Below are 21924 nucleotides of genomic sequence, written 5' to 3'. Positions count from 1 at the left end.
ATTCTCAAATCAGAGTGTAGTATGTAGAGTACATTACCTACTTCATTTGAATAAAATCAGGAATATATCTAAGACATAAAAAGGGAAAAAAAAAAGGAATAATGCTACCATATTTTTTCATTTTGCTTCCTCATTTTAATTGTTCATGCATTTAATTTTTTAAGTGAGGGTTAGTGTATTTGTAAATTTCTTTAAGAGTTTTGCTATATATAAGCAAAATCGTGTACTAATCTACATACTAACATTAATTTCTTCATATTTAAAATTTAAATTAGTACTATTTTCAATAAAATCTATTTTTTGACTAATTAAATTAGATTGATATACATATTAGTGCGTAATTATACTTACAATTAGATTTTTATTTTCTTTAATTTTTTAAAAATATTTAAACATATTCTTAAATTTTGCACATATTTTAAAAATGTCAAAAAGAAACCACTTTAGAAAAAGTTTCTTACCACCGAGAAAGTTTGTTACCAAAGAGAAAAACCTTGCTGGTGACCTTTCCGTAGCTCGATCTGACACCCGTTTGCTTGTTTTCTATGTATCGTCATATCCTTTCCCATTCCCTGTAGGACCAATATAGTAATATACAGTTCGGTAGACCTCTCAGTACCGGATCTGTCTCCGCAAGTTGAGCCTCACAGTTTAATCAGCCAGAGATTCCGGTGTTTCTCCGATTTGGTAAGAATATCCTTCACATTCTTCTTCTCTTTCTCTCTTCAGCTTCTTCCGCGATTCAGATCCATCTGCTCAATCCTAGTACTGGTCTCCGTTCGCTTTGATTTCACCTCTCTCTCTCTCTCTCTCTCTCTCTCTCTCTCTCTCTCTCTCTCTCTCTCGCAATCCCGAATATAACACTCAAATTAATGCAACTTTGTGCGAAACTGATATTTCTACCTTTCCAGTAAAATCGATCTGAACCAACTAGCTTTTCGGAATGTTTTGTTACTATTTACCTTCTGCACTCCGGTTTGAAACCATGGAGGGCGATAGATTGACTATCTATCGCTTTATATGATGTATGCATCTACGTATGCACATAAAATATATATGTATACATGGATGCCTTTTAGGCTATATACAATCTTGATATTTTTGTTCGGAATTTGGTTCGGTTCTTAAACTTGGTCGGATTTTCTTTGCTGGTATGAGATTAATACAAGTGTATGTAGGTTTGGTTATGGCTAAATAATGTGGTTTCGTGGATACTGTAGTGGATTGTTATTCGCTATCGCGTTGTCCTGAGCTTGCTGCTGTGTTAGTTTGCACAAAGTTTGTGCAGGTGTTGGTTTTTAGACTGTTTAACGATTCGGTCTGAAAGGAAAAACATCGGTCGCTCGTTAGTTAAAGTCTACTTCAGAATTAACGAAACAGAAAGAGAAAAATAGAAGGAAAATTGCTCTCCTTCTTATGGAAAATTGAAAGAGATAATAAATTGTGGACTTCGTAACATCTTTTGGGGCACGATTTTGACCAAAACCGTATTCATGCGTTATATATTGCCATTATCCTGATGCTTGTTTCAAGTGTCACGGTTGGATGGATGCAATTTTTGACTGTTAATATTTTAGCAAAATCTTTTTGCTGTTTTTTTTTGGGGAGGGCAGGGTTTCTTGGTGCAGGCAGACAGAAAGATATGCGAAGTAAGTTCAACGAGGAGTGAAAGGTTGATCCTGAACAATGCAAGGTTTCAAAGCGAAATTTAGAGTAGCGACTCTTGTGGCTGTAGCCGTATGGACTGGTCTAGCTGCTTTGTATGGCTTGTTAAAACCTATTTCGAATGGTTGTATTATGACATACATGTATCCAACATATATTCCAATTTCATCTCTGGAAGGCGTATCATCAGAAAAGTATGGATTGTATCTGTACCATGAAGGATGGAAAAAGATAGATTTTAAGGAGCACCTTAAGAAACTAAGTGGCATTCCCGTCCTTTTTATTCCGGGCAATGGTGGTAGCTACAAACAGGCAAGGTCCTCATAGTCTCTTTAACTCGATTAGATTATTACCGAAACACCTGGCTATTACTTATAATTATTTACTTTTTGTATAATTATTATTTTTTAAATCTTGTAATCATACCTGTAGTGTAGAGTTTTATAGTCACTATATGATACAACAAATATTTGGTTGTCATCTGACATAAGGTAGATCAGATTCCATTGAAAGTGTTGGAATGTATTATACAATAGGCATATATAGTATCAAATATGGTGCCTTTAGTGTTGAGATTAGTTATCTTTATGATATTCTTTGATTTTTTTGTGGTCATTACAATTTATAGGTACGATCCTTGGCAGCAGAATCTGATAGGGCATATCAAGGAGGGCCTTTGGAGCATACATTTTATCAAGAAGCCTCCCTAACTCCTGAAGAGGGAGGGGTGGATTTTGATGTAGCTGGCTTTCAATTGCCCAATCGATATACTAGCAGGCTAGACTGGTTTGCCGTGGATCTTGAAGGTGAACATTCTGCAATGGATGGTGGAATACTTGAAGAACATACAGAATATGTTGTAAATGCCATTCACAGGGTATTTCTTTCTTCATTTTTGGCGTTATTGACTCTAGTAGCATATGAAAATTGGATGATAAGGTCAATTAAGATTAAATACTCTTGAACCCTTTTCTCTGTTTAGCATAGATGTATCAGATAATATTTTCAGTTAACATGTTTTTAGAACTGCCAATCAGGAAGATCTTGAAAATTGAGATAAATGGCATCAAACTTTGTAATTAAACTAACATATTCAATATGGGTGTCAATATTGAGGACATGGGATACTTCTATAAAAAAAATATTGAGGACATGGAATGTCTTATTAAAAAAAACTGATGTTATCACTGTACTTCTCAATGCAAGAGGTTAATGACGTTAAACTGAAACATTAAACTTTTTCACTGAACCAAGAACCATGCAACTCTTAGTGTCCACTATTTCCTTTCTCCATAGCTTCAGACCACACTTTTCTTTCACTGTTTCTTATCTTGTCATCATTGTCTGATCCCGTTACACCATATTGGCACTTATTGAGTTCGCAATTCTTGTCGCCAATTGTGGTTGTGTATGTTTTCTTGAAGAACTTTATGCAAAAGCTATCATATGCCTATGCTTACAGATTTTGGACCAGTACAGAGCATCATATGATGTTCGAGAAAAAGAAGGTGCTGCAACCTCAGGGAGTTTGCCAAAAAGTGTGTTATTGGTTGGCCACTCTATGGGTGGTTTTGTTGCTAGAGCTGCCATCATACATCCTCGCTTGAGGAAGTCAGCAGTTGAAACTGTTCTCACACTTTCAAGCCCACACCAGTGAGTCCTGTCGTTTCAATGAAATGACGTTTTTCTCCCTTTAATGAAGACGGCTTTGGTTTTTACAAATTGTTTTGTTTGTTCAAATTTTAATTGGGTTACCTATTTTTATTCAGATCACCTCCTGTGGCATTGCAGCCTTCCTTGGGTCATTACTTTGCAAGTGTAAATCAACAATGGAGAAAGGGATATGAGGTTGAAACCACTCGCACTGGACGTTTTGTGTCTGATCCTGTACTCTCTCATGTTGTTGTTGTTTCCATTTCTGGCGGTTATCATGATTATCAGGTACATGTATCTTTGCATCTTTTGCTTTAGTAGGGTGGGCAATCCACCAGATTCTCTGCCTAATTAAACTAAAAGGGGTTCTTTATATGTTTGCATGATTCCGTACTAATCTCTGGTCAATGAGGATCTCAGTCCTGTTTTCTTACATCTAGTTTTTCTAGTAGCTCTATGCAACTCTGCAGTATCTGGCAAATTGACTAGGCATGATGCTCTTTCGTAAACACTCTAGAGTAGCTGCCTTCTTGCTGTTTTTCCCATGCTTCTTGTGGATAGTTCATGTAATATGGTCGATGCATGTTTTCTTTTTCATTTTTGTTTCTTTTGGTTGATGAATTAACCCCGCTTTACTGTAGTTGTCCATGTTTGAAGTTGCTGTCTAGTGGGTTGCCATGAAAGTTCATATTTTTGTTGTTGTATTGATTTAAATGCTTTCTATGAATAAAACTTCTTGATTACCTATAAAAAAAAAAAAAAAAAAATCTTTGTATGTACCTTAATTTGGTCCACTGAGCATTTTTGGTTATCGTTGTCAGGTGCGAACAAAATTAGAATCCCTTGATGGTATTGTTCCTCCTACCAATGGCTTTCTGATCAGTAGTACTGGCATGAAAAATGTGTGGTTGTCAATGGAACATCAGGCTATTCTGTGGTGTAATCAGCTAGTTATCCAAGTGAGTGAAACTCTCTTCAATTCAAACTTAACATTTGGATAAATGAATATAACGTCCCATGTAGTTGGGCTATGCCTATATCTCATCAATAAAATTCTTATTTACTGATAAAAAATGATTTTAACGTGTCTGTTCTTTTCTAGGTGTCGCACACTCTTCTGAGTTTGATAGACTCCAGAACAGGCCAACCATATGCTAACGCTCAAAAGAGACTTGCGATATTCACAAGGATGCTTCGTAGTGGCATACCGCCTAGCTTCAATTGGAAGATGCAATCACAATTAGCATCCCAGAAGCTGAAACATGTTTCCATGAAGGATGTCAAACATGCAGCTGGTATTATACTCTATTTTTGTCTACTGCCAGAAAACTACATTGTTGCACATTTCAGTTTTCTGAAATTTCTGGAACATTCTTTTCTTTTATAAGCTAAGTTGCTGAATCGATCTTGATGCCAAGTTAGTGATTTTGGTAGAAAAATTTTGAGCTTTTAAACGAGGATAATTTCTTCTAATTCTTAGGTAGCAAGAGTGAAAGCAGTAACTTTTGGCCTTAGTAAACTAGAAAACCAACTTCAGCACTATTGTTCCGAATGGTATATTTGAACTAAAATTTCTCCCTGAAGTTATTATTCTTCTGTATAACTGTCATAAATCATAATGTGCTGCTGTTATTAAATATCTGAAATCTTATGTTTATTTATTTTTGATAATAAGAAGTTTTAGTAGAAACGAACGTATAGGCAAAACCCATGTACACAGGAAGTATACAAAAGAAAAATCTAAAATCTTATGTTTATAAACCATTCTTTTCTTTCTTAATTTGCACTTAATGGAGACAAAACAAGAAAACAGAAAATGCCACATATCTGGCATGGGCATTACTTTATAGACAGCTATCAAACACTCTGAATGTGCTTTTGCTTGGCAAATGTTTTTAGACATATAGAAGTGGTTTAAGTGCCTATGCCCAGTTGCTATGTTTATAATACTTTTCCTGACCAAAATCAGAAATCCGATTTCATAATGGGAGTTTCATGAATAAGCAGAATTTTGGTGATGATTGGTTAACAGTTTCAGTAGTAGTATTTTCAACCCATATCTCAAAATTTTTAATTTCATGATGAAATCTGTTGCTGTATACACTTATAAAAAAAAAAAAAGAAATTCTGTTGCTGTATACTTAGTGATCCTGGGTATTCCACATTTGTAGTTTCCTTAGATTACTTGATACAATGTTTTGGAGGGTAGGGTCGTGTATCCTGGGTGGTTTACTACACAAGGGTGGGTCCGAAGGGTTGTGCCTTGGTGAACTTCCACACCGTGAAGAAAAAGAAGTATATGACTGTAGGTCTTTTTGTTGAGAAAGCACAACGGTTTGAAATTATGATTTACATGCAGCATAAAGAGGCTTGATGTAATTATTGAAGTCAAATGTTCACTGTTTTGACGCTTACATATTTAACCATGCAAGGATGGGCTTCTTTTGATGTATAACCATGCGTTAGAGCTTAAGTTTCATAGCATCTGGGACTCAATGCACCCTTACACAAGACATTATAGTTAAAGTTACACGGTATTATCATACAAATTTTCTCACTTTTCTACCGCATGCTTCAGCCGCTTGTCCCAGCAATGTTCATTGGACTGATGATGGCCTTGAGAGGGATCTATACATTCAGACGACCACTGTCACTGTTTTAGCAATGGATGGTCGGAGGCGATGGTTGGACATCCAGAAACTGGTTAGCTCCTTCAGAGTATTCATAAGAAAGAAACTTGCTCTGTTGATTATTCTTTTCCCCACAGTTGATTGCATATCCTATTCTCTATAGTTCTTCCCCTCTTTATGATTCATGTTTCTAGACAAGGGTTTCTTTGACCTTGGTGCCACATTGTTTTATATTCTATCTGTAAAAAATACTAGTCCTCAAAAGCTCAACGATGCTCTCCGATGTAATAACTATGATTAATCATCTTTTATATTTGTCGCATTAGGGATTGTTTTTGTTTTCTTCCTCATATACATATTATATATATACACGGAAAGGGAAGAGGCACTCTTAAGGAGCAGATATCTGCCATAAAACCTATATTGGCGGAGTTGAGGTCAAAGAAGCGAGAAAGAGTTAAGGAATTTTCAGAAATACAGACTCAGGTTGTTCAGATCTGTGCTGAAATAGCAGGCAATGGTGAACGTAACATTTCTTCTGATCCACAAGTTTCTGAAAGTGATCTGACAGTGAAGAAGTTGGGAGAGCTTAAGTCACACCTTCAGGAACTTCAGAATGAAAAGGTTCAGATCTTTCACACAACTGCAATTTGTGGGCCACCAACTAACCCTCTCCAAGTCAAAAAGGTCTTTCCTCTTATGGGCATGACCCAAGCCAAACTAACCCAATTGAAGAAGCCATTCCACAAGGCGTTAGCAATTGCGCAACGAAGTAAAGTATGATCAACTGATTCTTCACTTCTCTCACAATATCATTCTTCACTTTTCGAGATTGGGTCACTTTCTCTCCGTACACTTTCTCTCCCGTGATGGTTAGCTTTATCCAGTTGCTTTAGTTGGGGTAGGTAACGACGGTTCTCACGGCGGTGGTTAGTTAGGATCTGGTTATACGTTATGCAGTGGTGTAAGGAGATAGTTATTGATTCAAAATGCTTCTCTCTTGTAAAGGAGGGAGGCAGGGTGGTTATCACTGAAAAATCTTGGAGGATGGTGGCAAAGATTACTCTGGGTATATCAGCGGTGCAGTGGCTGGCAAAGGCCATGGAGGTCTGTTCAAAGGAAGAACAAAAGGAGTTTTATACCTCAAAAAGGGAAGGCAGCAGTAGTTTCATTGCTCAACGGTGTTCAAACTCGAGAGGCCGTTATCTAGCAGTGGTAGAGTATGGAGTTGGTGGGAGGAGGAACTTCATACTCATACCTGAGGAAGAAGGAAATGGGTGGAATAAGATGGGGGAGGCGCTGTGGGATTTTGTGGAAGAAAAGAGAAAAATGCAAACTGAGGACAGTAGGAAGAAGGCGATGGTTAAGCAGTGGCGGGTGCAATCACAACCTCTGTCCTACAAGGAGGCTTTGATGGTGGTGCAACCACAGGAGCAGCGAACTGAAAGTATGGCTTTGGGTCAGGTCCCTGACAGAGAGACGTGCCCGATACAATGGCAGAACTGTAGCAGACAGGTAGGTGGCGTGTCTGACGGGGAAAAGTTGAATTTGTTGTGGGAAGCGAAAACGCAGATTATAGATCTGCAGAAGAAAATAGAGTTTCTTTTAAACAAGGAGTTGGGGCAGGCCTATAATGGGCCGGATATGGGCCTGGAAGAAAAGGAGCTCAGGGCCACGAGGCCTTTTAATTTGGGCAGCAAGGGGCCTGTGGGTAAAGGCCCTAACAGGCCTAATAACCCGACCTTAGCTTACGGGCAGGTATCTAAAACCTGGAGGATCCGTGACCCGATAGCAGACCCGTCTACGTCGGCAGCCCAGAAGCTAACGAAAACCCACGCTCAGGCTGAACAGATAACGACGGCGAATATGATTCCGGCAACACAGACATCGCCGGCGAGTAGGGTGGACCAGATTTTACCGTATCGTATAGAGGAAAATGAGGAGATCCAGCCTCCGATGGTTCTTTTCCCAGATATTTACGTACAGACAACACCGATAGGCAATATGGTGGAGGTTTTTCCGCATATGGAGTTACATGGTCCAGTGGGAGAACATCTAGACCTTTTCCCAGAACACGGATCCGAACGGAATAAGGAGATCATGGAGAAAAACGAAAAAAATCAGCTCCCGAGAGCTTTCCCACTTACGGATGGTGGACAGAATATTTCGGATAGCATGGGGGAGGAGCCTACAGATCAAAGTGATGAAATAATAATGGTCCCTGACTCTCAAGATTTAAACCAGCCGATAACCTTAATCAGTGTCCCTAACTCTCAAGATTTAAACCAGATGATCACCAGAGCAGATGGAGTGGAGACAGTAAACACAATGGTGGAATGGGAAGGCCAAAATCAGTGTGAAGGGCAGGGGGACAAGAATCCGTTCCCTTTAGACTGTCTCTTACCAAATGAATGTGAGATGTCGGATTGGGTATTCAACAAGGTGAAAGATATTCAACAGATAGTGGGCATGAAGTGTGTGGGCTATGAAGAACAGTTTTTGGCTCTTCTCACAGCCATTGAGGTGGGTCACTCGCATTCTAAAAATAAAGGAGCCAAGAAAGAAAGGGAGCTTAAGAGATTGGATTGGTCATTGAATGAGGGTAGTTCAAGCCGTGAGAGGGTCAAAGGGAAGGGTACGTTTGTTCCTTTATGAAGCCAAAAATAGTGTCGTGGAATGTTCGGGGGCTAAATGAGAATAATAAGCGCTCCTGCATAAAAAACTTGTTACGGGAATGGCGGGTGGATATTGTATGCTTACAAGAGACCAAACTGAAATTGGTAACCAGAAAAATAGTGAGAAGTGTATGGCATTGCCCATACGTAGACTGGGTGTATCTGGCTTCGAATGGGGCTTCGGGGGGTATTTTGGTGATGTGGGACAAAAGGGTGATGATGAAGAGGGAGGAGTTCATAGGGGAATATACGGTGGCCGTTTCTCTTAAAATGGTGGAAGATAATTTTTTGTGGGCTTTTGCAGGAATTTATGGACCGAATGTTGACAACGTCAGACATCAACTATGGGAAGAAATGGCGGGGGTACACAGCTGGTGGGATCTCCCGTGGTGCATAGGAGGGGATTTTAACATCACAAGGTTTCCCAGTGAAAGATCGGGTGATAGTCGTATACGACCAGCCATGACAGAGTTTTCCGACTGTATCTTTGAGCTGAACTTGGTGGATTTACCACTTATCGGCGGCCCTTTTACCTGGTCCAATAGTCAGACATGGTCACGGTTGGATAGATTCTTAATATCGCCAGAGTGGGAATGTCAGTATCCAGAGGTTTGTCAGAGGAGATTGCCGCGTATATGCTCAGATCACTTTCCAATTGTACTGGACGGAGGAGGCATTCAAAGTGGGCGTAGTTACTTCAAATTTGAAAACATGTGGCTTAAAAGCGAGGGCTTTGTGGAAAGGGTAAGGCGTTGGTGGTCCTCTTATCAGTTTAATGGTACTCCTTCCCATGTTCTTGCAGGCAAATTAAAGGCTTTAAAGGAAGATTTAAAGCTATGGAATGCTCAATCTTTTGGTGACCTAGGGGAGCAAAAGAAAAACATGTTGGGAGAATTACAGGTTATTGAAAGGATCAATGAAGGTCGATCTCTCACCGTAGAGGAAAGATCAAGAAAGGCAGAATTGACTTCAGAGCTGGAAAAGGTATTATCTTTTGAAGAGATATCTTGGCGACAAAAATCAAGAGCTTTGTGGCTGAAAGAAGGGGATAGAAGTACCAAATTCTTCCATAGAGTGGCAAACTCACATAGGAGGAATAATACCATTGAGATGTTGAATATAAATGGTAGAGAGTGTACTGAGGCACCGGTGATACGGGGACATGTGCTGAATTTTTTCGAACAACTATTTACAGAGAGAGAGGGATGGAGGCCAAAAGTAGATGGTCTTGTTTTTGATTCCATTGAACCACAGACAGCGGCAAGGTTGGAAAGAGCGTTCGAGGAAGAGGAGATATATGAAGTGATCAGACGTATGGGGAAAGAAAAAGCGCCAGGACCAGATGGCTTCTCGATGGGATTTTTCCACACATGTTGGGAGGTGATAAAAGAGGATATGTTGAATGTCTTCCAGGAATTATTCTTGTCTGGGAAATTTCAGAAAAGTTTGAATACAACTTTTATTGCATTAATTCCGAAGAAGACCGAGGCTGTGGAAGTGAAGGATTTTAGGCCCGTTAGCCTCATTAACGGGGTCTATAAAATCATTTCAAAGGTTCTAGCAAACAGGTTGGGAGAGGCCATTGGTAAGATAATTTCAAAGCCACAAAATGCCTTTGTTAGGGGTCTTCAAATTCTGGATTCGGTATTAATAGCCAATGAATGTTTGGATAGTAGACTAAAATCCGGTATGGCAGAGATTATTTGTAAATTAGACATGGAAAAGGCATATGACCATGTAAATTGGGACTTTCTTATCTATCTATTGAGGAGATGTGGATTTGGAGAAAAATGGTGTAGGTGGATCAGATGGTGCATCTCAACAGCAAGATTCTCAATTCTGATTAATGGCAGTCCAGAAGGCTTTTTTAACAGTTCGAGAGGTTTGAGACAAGGGGATCCGCTATCTCCACTTCTCTTTGTTATTATCATGGAGGCCCTGAGTAGGATGTTAATGGCCTTAGTTACCAATGGTTTGTTGGCTGGTTTTTTTGTGGGTGATCCGGATAGGGGCCTTATCTCAATATCTCATTTACTTTTTGCCGATGATACTTTAATTTTCTGTGAGGCAGATCAAGAACAACTTAGAACTCTGAAAGCGGTATTGTTATGCTTTGAAGCAGCATCAGGTTTGAGAGTAAATTTTGATAAATCAGAACTAGTACCAGTTGGGAATGTTAGTAGATCTCGACAGTTGGCTAACACTTTGGGGTGTAAGGTAGCCACTCTTCCTATGTCATATCTGGGTCTACCGCTGGGGGCGGCTTCACGTGCCATAGCTATATGGGATACAGTTATCGAGAAAATAGAGAGAAGATTGGCTGGATGGAAGAGACTGTATTTATCGAAAGGAGGCCGAGTGACCCTGATAAAGAGTACTCTTTCTAACTTACCCACTTACTTCCTGTCTCTTTTTACAATTCCAGCATCTGTGGCGGCACGGATTGAAAAATTGTATCGGGATTTCCTCTGGAGTGGTTTGGGGGATGAATTCAAGTTTCACTTAATCAACTGAGATACGGTTTGCAGACCAATTTCTTCAGGTGGTTTGGGGATAAAGAACTTGAGAAAGTTCAATCAGGCACTCCTAGGGAAATGGTTCTGGAGATATAATATGGAACCAGAAGCATTATGGAAAACAGTAGTCCATAGTAAATATGGCAGCCTATGGGGGGGATGGTGTAGTAGAGAAGGAAATGGGCCGTATGGAGTGGGGGTCTGGAAGCAAATAAGAAGAGGATGGAGGCTATTTGCCAACCATACTAAACTTTTGGTGGGGGAGGGCACACGTATAAGATTTTGGAGGGACATTTGGTGTGGGGAGGAGGCACTGAAGGATGCTTTTCCTTTTGTATATCAAATGGCGTGCGATCAAGAAGCCTCGGTCGCGGATCTTTTGATTCGCTCAGGGGATCAAGTACACTGGAACGTCACTTTCTATAGAGCAGCACATGATTGGGAAGTAAATAGTTTCGCAGATTTTTTCAACCTAGTGTACTCTATGAAGCCGAATGGATTGCATGAAGATAAGCTGTGGTGGAAACATACGGGTAAGGGTATTTTCTCGGTTCGCTCTTATTATAAGGCCCTTACAGATATACCGAATGTTCCGTTTCCATGGAGAAGATTGTGGAGGAATAAGGCGCCGCCCAAAACACTTTTCTTCATCTGGACAGCAGCCCTGGGTAAGATCCTGACTACCGATAATCTGCGGAAGCGGCGGGTAATCATTACGGATTGGTGCTGTATGTGTAAGAAAGCTGGTGAGTCAGTGAATCATCTTCTGCTACACTGTGAGACAGCCAGAGCATTGTGGTGTGAAGTATTCCGTCGAGTAGGGTTGAATTGGGTGATGCCGAAGTCAGTTGTTGAACTATTAGCCAGTTGGGCGATGCCGGGGGGAGACTTACATATCAAAGCTGTGTGGAAGATGGTACCTATCTGCATTATGTGGTGCATTTGGCAAGAGCGAAATGAACGAACTTTTGAAGATAAGGAGAGGACATCTGAGGAGCTTTGTATCTTATTTTTCAGCACTTTGTTTCTATGGTCTCTAGCTATAGACTTTAATGGACTAAATGTAAACGAGTTTCTAATGACTTCTATAGCCACTTAGATAGGTCTTGCCTCTTGTATACCTTCTTGTGTACTTGGGCTATGCCTTTTATTATTAATACTACCGTTTACTTATCAAAAAAAAATATATATACACACACACACACACTTTTGTGGTATCATTCATTCATTATGTTTCTATTAGCCAAAAGTTACTCACATTCAGCCTGTGTGGTGTAGGGGTCTAATGGGAAAAACCATTTCATATTTGTGACAAACCTTGCTCCGTGTTCTGGGGTCAGACTTCATATGTGGCCAGAAAAAGGAACTTCAAATTCAAACTTGCCTTTGAGTGGTAGGGTTGTTGAGGTGACATTGAAAATGGTGTCTATTCCATCAGGACCAGCACCAACACAGGTACACTGCTGTATTCATGGCATTCTTTTAGAACTCACATTTATGAACGTTTTTGTTTTTGTACTCAGTATGTCTTCACAAATTGGACTGTACTTTTTTTTTCTTTTTGTCTTGTCTGGGTGAAGTGCTGTCCTTAAGTAGGACATTTAAATTTGGTTGCTATCAGAGACTGGCTGGACTAAAAAAATTGGTTCAGCTGATATGATTGGCATTACTTATATTTCTTGACCTGCTTTATGTTTATTAGATTGAACCTGGGAGTCAGACTGAGCAAGCTCCTCCATCAGCTGTATTTTGGTTGGGACCAGAGGATCTGCATGGGTTTAGATTTCTAACCATCTCAGTTGCACCTCGTCCGGTATTTCTTTTTATGAAGATTCTTTTTCTACTCTTATCAAGTTGGGAGGTTATTAGCAATTTGCTTTTTCTGTGTGATGCTTCTATCTCATGGATGCACCATCTTAAGCATACATAAAAAGCTCTTGCGATACCTTTGCTTTTTTATATTCTATTTTTTTCCTGCAAGGGACTGTTTTTTCTGATATTCTTAGAAGATTTTTCTAACCTTTATTAACAGAAATGTAAACTTTGTATAAGCTTATTTTTGGTATTGATTCTTTTGGTGACAATCTGGTTCTCAGACTGTTTCAGGCAGACCTCCACCAGCAGCATCCATGGCAGTTGGGCAGTTCTTTAACCCCGAGGAAGGGAAGATAGAGTTTCCTCCCTTATCCATGCTTCAATCTTTTTATTCTCATAAGGTTATTATCTCATGCAGCGGCTTAGATAGTACCTGGAATATGAAATCATAGAACTTTTATCTGTTCCATTTCCCTCCCCCCCCCCCCCCCCCCCCCCCCAAAATTAATTTAGCTCACTGATCTTTCACTGGTTCATGACTTTGATGTGAAGCAGGAGACACTTGTGAAGGAGGATCATCCCCTTGCTCTCAATCTATCTTTTGCCCTTAGCTTAGGGCTTCTTCCTGTCACTCTATCATTGAAAACTGTTGGATGTGGAATTAAAAATTCTGAGCTACCAGATGAAGTGGCTGGAAATGTAGAAAACGGTAGTAAGTAATCTATACACTTTTCAGCAGTCAGTTTAGAGTTTTATATATATATTTACATATATGATAAGTGAAAGGAGTCGCTAATATATAACAGGTTTTACGTATAAAAGACACCACCAGCTTAAGTTGGTGGTAGGCTAAACAAAAGCATGTGCGATGCATTTAGTCTGATGTATATTTCCAAAAGAGTCAAGGTGGATAGTCCTTGCAATTGTCCAAACATGTGTTTGGATGAGGTAGCCTATCCAACCTTAACAAATGCTTGCCCTTGACCAATGGTCTTAGATCTCAGGCTGTTGTAGTGAATTTGACTAAGAGTTTGGCAGATGTGGACCAACAGCTTTCATGAGCCACCTCTTTATTACAGGGCTTTGTAAACTGCGTTGTTTCCCGCCTGTTGCCCTTGTGTGGGATGATACATCTGGACTTCACATATTTCCCAATTTGTACAGTGAGACAATTGTTGTCGATTCCTCACCAGCACTTTGGGGTTCAACTCGGGATTCTGAGAAAACTACTGTTTTGCTGTTGGTAAGAGGTCACCTAAATAAAAGTGTCTTGTCACTTAATATGATATTAGCATGCAATGGTAGCAGGTTATAGTGTTTTTTCATTATCTCATTCCTCCATTGTTATTGATCATAGGTTTTAATGTCTGCATCACTTTGCTCAGGTAGACCCACATTGTTCATACAGGACAAGCGTCACTGTCTCTGTCACTGCAGCTTCCAGCAGATTTTTGCTCTTGTATAGTCCACAGGTGATAAGTTTAAACAGTGGTGACGTGGATGCATATTCTAATTTTGTGCATGATATTTGCCTACTGGAGTTTGTATCCATTTGATACTTATTTTAAAAGACATAATTGCTTCAGTCTATTATATTTATGTTCACCTTTGTGGGTTATTAGACTATTTTCTAGTTCTTGCTTGAATAAGTTGTTGCCAAACAATTCTTATAGAAGGTAATTATGAGTAGAAAACATTGGGATGAGTTTTCCATTCACATAGCATCCAAGGCAAAAGGCTGCCATCAAGGTTATGTGGAGCAAATTGGTTGGAAGAACAGCATGCAGTTACGATGTTTCTTTACCCTATATGCTTCATTTGCAATTTTGTGACAATTCCTTTTACACTCGACTTTGGGGCTATAGAGATTTAATGATTAACTATTTGAACTTCTAATTTGCAGCAATATATTAAAAAATATATGCACGGAATTATCACCGATAGATTCCAAGGAAAACTATGAATGCCCAAATGTTGTGTTTTTTAATGCAATTCTTGGGAAACACACAGAAGGTATGATGAGGGAACCTTTTAATTTCTCTAAAGCAATCTTGAAAGTAATGTCCAAGCAATTGCTAAATCTGTTAGGTTTTATAATGAAGAGCAAATTGCCACAACTAGGTGTTTTCTCTTGTATACATCCAGTGTACTTGGCTACGCCGGTATTAATAAACTTTTACTTATAAAAAAACACATAATGAAGAGCAAATTGGACGTTTGATTTAAATGCACATCAGAAACTAATCAACCTTAAGCATGTTTTGATAAACACTAGTGTTTGTCCTGTGATTTCTGAGTGTTACGGTTCTCAATAGAAGGCTCAGCAATAACTAACTGATATTTTCTGAATGTAGTTCACTATTACAAACTGCCATTAATTCGTAGCCCAAGCAATTATAATTTTTGGTTTTCTATGCCTCATACCTAGCAGCGGTTATAATGTTATTAAACTGTATTCATGCAGATAATTGGTTTCTCCATTGCTGTAGTCTTTTTTGCTCTAATGCGGCAAGCACGTTCCTGGGATCTCGATCTGCCTATACCTTCGATGCTATTAGCTGTAGAATCCAATTTGAGAATGCCAGTGCCAATTTTTCTCCTTGCCATTGTCCCAATCTTGGTCTCCTTGTTGCTGACCTCTTTGATGTCCCAACCATTTCCTCCATTTGCTAGCTTCATCATTGTCTCAGTGGTTTGTTACTTATTTGCAAATGGGTTCATTATCATTCTGATTTTGGTAACCCAATCGGTCTTCTATGTGGCTGCCATTATACATATTTTCATTAAGACAAGGTTAGTAGGCTCTTTCTACAATCTCACTAGTATGGAATATGATATGGCTTGATGTGTTTGTCACTTTAAATTGTAGATATCTTATTTGTAACATTTGTAGAAACCAACCCTCACGCCTGAACCAAGATGAGAAGAGAATATGGGAAAGTACTTGGTGTATCTTTTTTTCCCCCTTTTTTGTAGTGTATTTAAGAATCCCTCTTTAGCTTTTTTGAAGTGTCTAATCTTTGCAACATGGTTCGGCATTATCTACATAGTGAATCATGGTTTTATTGGAGAAAACTGGAAATACCTCTCTATTTTTTTTTCTTTTTTCACCAATAATATTTTTTAACTCAATGTGAATAGACTAAATGATAGTACGCCACTTTTGTTGATGGAAATCAAACAAAAAATATGTTTTCGTTGAACACCTTGACATTTTCTTTTATTTTTCTGTATATTAGTAATTTGTCTGATCCCAAGTCTAAAACTCCAACTGCTGAATGGTAGGAACTATTGTTTTTTACAGGTGGGAGGTGTGGGAAGGAAAAGTCTGCTTTGGATCTTTTCACCGGTTTATTAATCTCTTCTCCCGTTTTTCCTCGTTAAAGGTAACTACATATCTCTGATACAAATGTGCAAGTAATGGATTCTGGTGGACTGGACTAAAATTCTTTTGTGCTATCATGTTGTCTTTACTTCTGCCCGGCCCAGATAAGTGGCAAACGATACAGAAAAAATTTCCCGTGGCACAAAAATTTATACCCCACTTTGTTTCCTTCCCTTTTATGTTTTTAGGCAAATGTTAACTTGTCAATTTTGATCTAATCCAATCATAAAACAGGTGGTAAGGGTTCTAAGAGTCAATCCCTTACTTGTTACAGCACTCACTGCAGTTATGTTGGCATGCTTGGTTCACCCAGCACTAGGATTATTCGCACTCCTCATATTTCATGCTTTGGGCTGTCACAAGATGCTGTGCAGGTATTGTTCAAGTTTAAATTCCTTCTTGATTTTCCTTATGGTGTGATGTGTGAATCATTGAAATAAAGACATGGGCCTCAAATTTGTGGATTTGCTTAACTGTATGCTATGTGCTGCTACTCTCTCTCTCTCTCTTAAGTAATATATTTTGCCAAAAAATTGTGGAGGAATTTCTCTCTTGCATGGGCAAAATTATTAGTATTTACGCATGCATGTCAGTAAAAGCCATGGAAAGTTAGAAAGTACAATTTTTTTTTTGATAGTTAATAATAAAAAAAAAAAAATTGGAAAGGACAATTTCTAGAAACCATCTCAAGAATGATGACATGGTAAAAACGTTGGTAACTTGGGGGCAATTGTTTGTAACGGACTAAGTGTCCATGACTTTTTACCATCAGTTGTAAACTCTAGTTAGGTATTTCATACTCCCTGTGTAATTGGGCTTTGCCTACTTTTATGAATAAAATACTTTGATTACTAGACAAGAAGCTAGTCCCTAGTGCACAGGGGATATATGGAACACATTATCTCTTATAAGAACAGCCTCAACCAAAAAAAAAAAAAATTTGAAAGCATTGAAAAGGTGGAGCACTGCATGCTTCTTATTTCTTTACACTTGAGAAGTGCACACGTTCACCTTGTGTTATGTGAGTGCATTGACGCTCTGGTTGTGTTCTTTTTCTTAGGTAGCAGTATTGATCTGAATGGCTTTTGATGTTCAATTTAGTATTAATTCAGTGACGCTAATGTTTGTGACGAAAAAAGAAATGATGCTAATGTCTGACAGCTACGAGGAAACACTGAATAGGATGGTCTTTGATGGGAATTTGGCCCAATTTACGGAGGGGCTTGTTTTGTGATTTGTCCTTAACCGGTCCTGTTTATGTACTTTTATTTCATTGTTCTTTATTTTCTAGAGTCGTGCTTCATTGTTAAATTATTAAAGTCTGATGACATACGGACGCAGATAGTGGTAGCATTGACTTTCCACTAATTTTCCCTTGCTCTCAATTATGGTCCATCTGCTAGACTTGACTGCAGTTTAAGCTCAAGCATCCACAAGTGGGATGTAATTTAAAGGACGTATTATAAAACTTATAATTGCTTATTGCATTTTGTTTGCTCAATCTTTATCAAACCGTGTGTATGGTGAAAGATAATATTATTTACAGAAAAAATGTCAGAAAGATAATATTGAAATTTTCATGTGTCATTATTTGCGACTATGGTGATCCTAAGTGTTGCTTCATGTTTCTGTAACAGTTTTTTGACGGCTTCCTTTCGCAGCCATGCATGGAGAAAAGAATTATTTGGCTATAAGAATAAAGGCAATGATGGGTCTCGGCAATTTACATCCAAATTTGACGAAAGATCCAACCAGAGATTGCCTTTGGAAGAGAACAGTTCCAATAGACTAGACTCTCCAAAAAGTTTTGGGGACAATCAATTAGAGATGTTCCATCATCGGCATGGCATGTTGATTTTGCACCTTGTTGCAGCACTTATGTTTGCTCCCTCACTTGTGGCTTGGTTGCAGGTATAAAAGATATCTCTTTCCTTGTCTAGAACGTGACTTTAAAACAAATGAAAAGAAAGTTTGGATGCTTGAGCAATTACCATCACTGCTATCAACGCATTCTAGTTTCCTACACTCTGAAGATGTATGTTAAGCTCAGTTTATACCCAAGACCGAGTGCAAATAATCTTACATGTGCACCCACACACGCGCGTTCATGCATAAGGCCCAACCAAGTACCCAAGCAGTTACCAACAATCTTATCTATAGATCTCTTACTATTTTGTTTGAAAGTCAAAAATCTCTGGAAGGTTGAGTTTACTGCCCCAGCATCCATTGATTTTGCTTCTATATGTTTATATTTGCCTTCTTATTTATCAAAAATAAATAAATAAATGTTTATATTTTCCTTCTTCCTTTTTTTTTTTAATCTTAATTTCTATGGCGTATCTTAGTATTGGGTTCTACTTGACATGATGTATATCAAACTTCTTTTGTCTTCATAGTATACACAACATGGTTACAAAATGGGTGCTTTGCTCTTGAATATATATTGCATAGCAAATTTCTAAGTTTAGGAATTAAAACCTTCTACTTAGTTGCTAAGGCATTATGTTGCCCTGACCTACTGAAGAAAATCAATTATCCTCTGTATTTCAAACATGTAGCTGGCCTTAACAAGACTTCTGGCATGGTTGCAGAGAATAGGGATGGGCCAGAGCTTTCCATGGTTCCTGGATTCTGCTCTTTGCACTGGTGTCATCCTTCATGGTATTTGCAATTCAAAGCCTGAGTTCAATTACTTCCTGTTCTCTTTTCCTGGCATCCCAAGCAGGGAAGTGAGACTTGATTTTGTCTACCTTGTTGCCGGATACTATTCCTATCTCTCGGGATTGGCCTTGGCTCCATACAGAGCAATTTATGTCATGGCCGCCATTGGCTTCATTTCTTTTGTTTTGAGGACTCTGCAGAGAAGAAACCGTGAAAAGGGTGAGGTTTCTTTTGGGAGCCGAAAGCATTCACACCGACATTGAGAGAGCTTTTCCATTATCAAGACTCCCAGGTCCCCTGAACAATCAATCATATATTATCTGCTGATATGCGTGATTCATCCACAAGAGTCAGGTGTAGTGGAAATCATTCCAAGAACCACAGTTTTGCTAGCAGAATTCTCTCATTCAAGTGACATTATTTACAGGTGAAAAGCTGTAATGTTGGGAAGGAGCAAAACTTTATACAGTTGTTGTATCTCGGGCGTTTATAGGAGGCTGGGTCCTTTTTTTTCATGTGTTGGGGCCATTTTGTGATATTTAAGTTCACATTTTTTAGCAACTTGTCTGAAAATCGACGGAGGAAAGCCGCTTGTCTCACCATTGGGAGCAGAGTGTTGGCCTGCGAAGTGTGCTCTTAGCAGAGAAGAATGGTTATAGTTTGGGATTGATTGCATGTTCAAAACAAGCCGGACGATAAATCCAATTAATGAATTTTGAATTTCTTCTACATCTGATTGTGAGAAAGGACTGCTGCTAAAATTAGAATACCACGAGTGGACTACTTACTTACTACGCCACTTGTGTTTTCGTAAGGGATATGGATGATTTGCATATGTGCAGTGTCTCTGTTTCAGACCACAGAATAAAACCAACTTACTATGAGAAACTAAATTACAATGACAATATCACATAGCGTAATCATAATTACTCCCATGTTACGATAAACAACATTCAAACTCAAAAGAGTACTGAAAACCATTTATTATGAAGAAAAAACCGAGAAGATTAATTCCCACCCAAGCCTGAATCCAGTAGACCAAAACCAGCACAGCAGCAAAAACATGACTACATGGATCCTGATACTCACTGCTTTCCAAGCAACTAGCACAAGAAAGAGAGGCAGAAAGGCAAGAGGAAGGCTAAGGATGCAAGTAATGCCGTGGTGAGTAAGTGTGGAGAGAGACAGGATGCAGCAGAGCCACCAGGTCCAGCATCTGTGTTAGGAGGCCGACTCGATGTAGGTGAGTGCACATAGTCCCAACTGGAGTCGGACATACCCACCGCTACAAGCATTGCAAGTATCATGCAAAATGAGGCAAAGAGAAGCCCTAACATTCTGGTTGCCATCTCCACTGAATTAAGGCAATGAGTGAGCTTATTGTGTCTCAAAGTGGTAAAGCTTTATATAATATGGAGGTGCCACAATCTTCCTAAATCCTAACCTTACCAACATGCTTGTTACACAAGGTAATGGCGCATTTTGTCCATTTAGTCAACCTCCCACGTACCCAATAGTCAGGGTTCCATCAATTTGTTTAGTTCTTCTATTTCCTCAGTCCAAGATGCTGTTATTATTGTAATTCAATATTGTTATTATTATTACAGTTTGTGGAGAAATGGTCAGTCCAAGATTACAATATCACTTGTATTATATCTAATGAATGAAGTCTGGAGGGCTTTAGAGGTCAGTATCTTAGCACGCTAGTGTTCTCACAGAAACTAGCAATGAAAACCCCTGCCGATGCCTTTTGGACTGACTATTTAACGGCTGCAGCGCATAAAAGTTGACCATTCTAAATTAATTTAGATATTTGCTAAGTGGTTGGACAATCATGAGGTTATGATAATAGAATATATTGTTATTGATGTGAATCCGTTTAATTTTCATACTACATAGACCTGATTGAGGGATGTATCCTTCATAAAGCCAACATTTCGTGGATTTCACATTGATAAATAACCTTAATCATTAAATTATCATCTCATATTCTTTTAAGCAAACGATCAATAACAAAAGGATTACTTAAAGAGACCACACTCAATAGGATTGAGCAACAAACAATTGTGGCATTTCCTATCATTTATACTAAAAGCACACTGTAGTCTGTAATGTGTGGCAAGCTCCAAACTCAAGACTAATCAACTAACTAGACGACACAATGCTGAGTAAGATCTAAATCGGTGTCTTGAATTCCTAAACGACTCAATGCTCTGAATTCAGGACAACTTTGTTAGCAATAATGTATTTCGTATCATAGGTATCTCTGTAATTGTTGGGGAAGACATATAATCATTTCTTTTCAGTTTGTTGTTAGGGTTTGATAATGCGAAACAGTTGTCTTCTTATATGCTACCTGGAGAAAACTTCTTTGGCAATGGCCAATGATATTATGTGATGCTATGGTACTTACAATAAATAAATAAAAATAACTAGAAGTTATTGAGCTACTAAAAAAAGGAAGACGAGTTTGCTTTACCATTGGACAAAGTTTACAAAATAAGGTGTATCAAAACTAACTTCAGGGAATGCTCGAGCAAGGCATTGAATTCATTCATGAGATGAGTGTCCCAATCGTTGATGCCAAATGTGTGGCGAAACTTTATTGTGAGTAGAAAAAGCTGTACGAGGATAAGAGGTAGTTGGATTGAACAAATGGAGGCCATCAACTTCTTTACCCAATCCAATCATCTTCCTCGTTGCAAGGTTCTGAAAAATACAAAATTCAGGGAAAAAAGAAACAGAGCAGTGAAGAGAATGTGTAAGTTTACTTACAGACATTAAATTGACATTAAAGGTTGGGACATGAAATACATTATCTAAGTGTAACATGGAAGTAAGATCAATGGAACCACATAGAAAACATGAACGGAAGTTCCATTGAGTAATTGAATAGGAACAGGATCAACAAGAGAGGCATGTGA

General features: G+C 38.8%; 1 protein-coding gene across 5 annotated transcripts; it reads left to right on the top strand.

Annotated features, from left to right (window-relative positions):
* The first annotated feature begins 462 nt into the window (after window positions 1–462).
* LOC122302696 lies at window positions 463–19729 on the top strand. Of its 5 annotated transcripts, none has more exons than XM_043114083.1 (19): window positions 463–687; window positions 1614–1977; window positions 2294–2542; window positions 3128–3318; window positions 3435–3606; window positions 4140–4277; window positions 4421–4613; window positions 5897–6021; window positions 12418–12594; window positions 12842–12952; window positions 13236–13355; window positions 13510–13663; window positions 14034–14197; window positions 14340–14426; window positions 15419–15747; window positions 16259–16340; window positions 16574–16713; window positions 17977–18250; window positions 18931–19729. In XM_043114083.1, exons 2-19 carry the CDS (start codon window positions 1687–1689, stop codon window positions 19261–19263), a joined length of 3330 nt encoding a protein of 1109 aa, XP_042970017.1. In that variant the 5' UTR covers window positions 463–687; window positions 1614–1686; the 3' UTR covers window positions 19264–19729. The 5 variants fall into 5 exon arrangements, with proteins under 5 accessions (XP_042970017.1, XP_042970018.1, XP_042970016.1 ...); XM_043114084.1 differs by having other exon boundaries at window positions 13510–13666; window positions 18001–18250; XM_043114082.1 differs by having other exon boundaries at window positions 464–687; window positions 13510–13666.
* The last annotated feature ends 2195 nt before the right edge of the window (window positions 19730–21924 follow it).

The sequence above is a fragment of the Carya illinoinensis genome, chromosome 3 (assembly GCF_018687715.1).
Source record: "Carya illinoinensis cultivar Pawnee chromosome 3, C.illinoinensisPawnee_v1, whole genome shotgun sequence".
NCBI classification, from domain to species: domain Eukaryota; kingdom Viridiplantae; phylum Streptophyta; class Magnoliopsida; order Fagales; family Juglandaceae; genus Carya; species Carya illinoinensis.
This window is presented reverse-complemented; position numbering and strand designations above follow the sequence as displayed.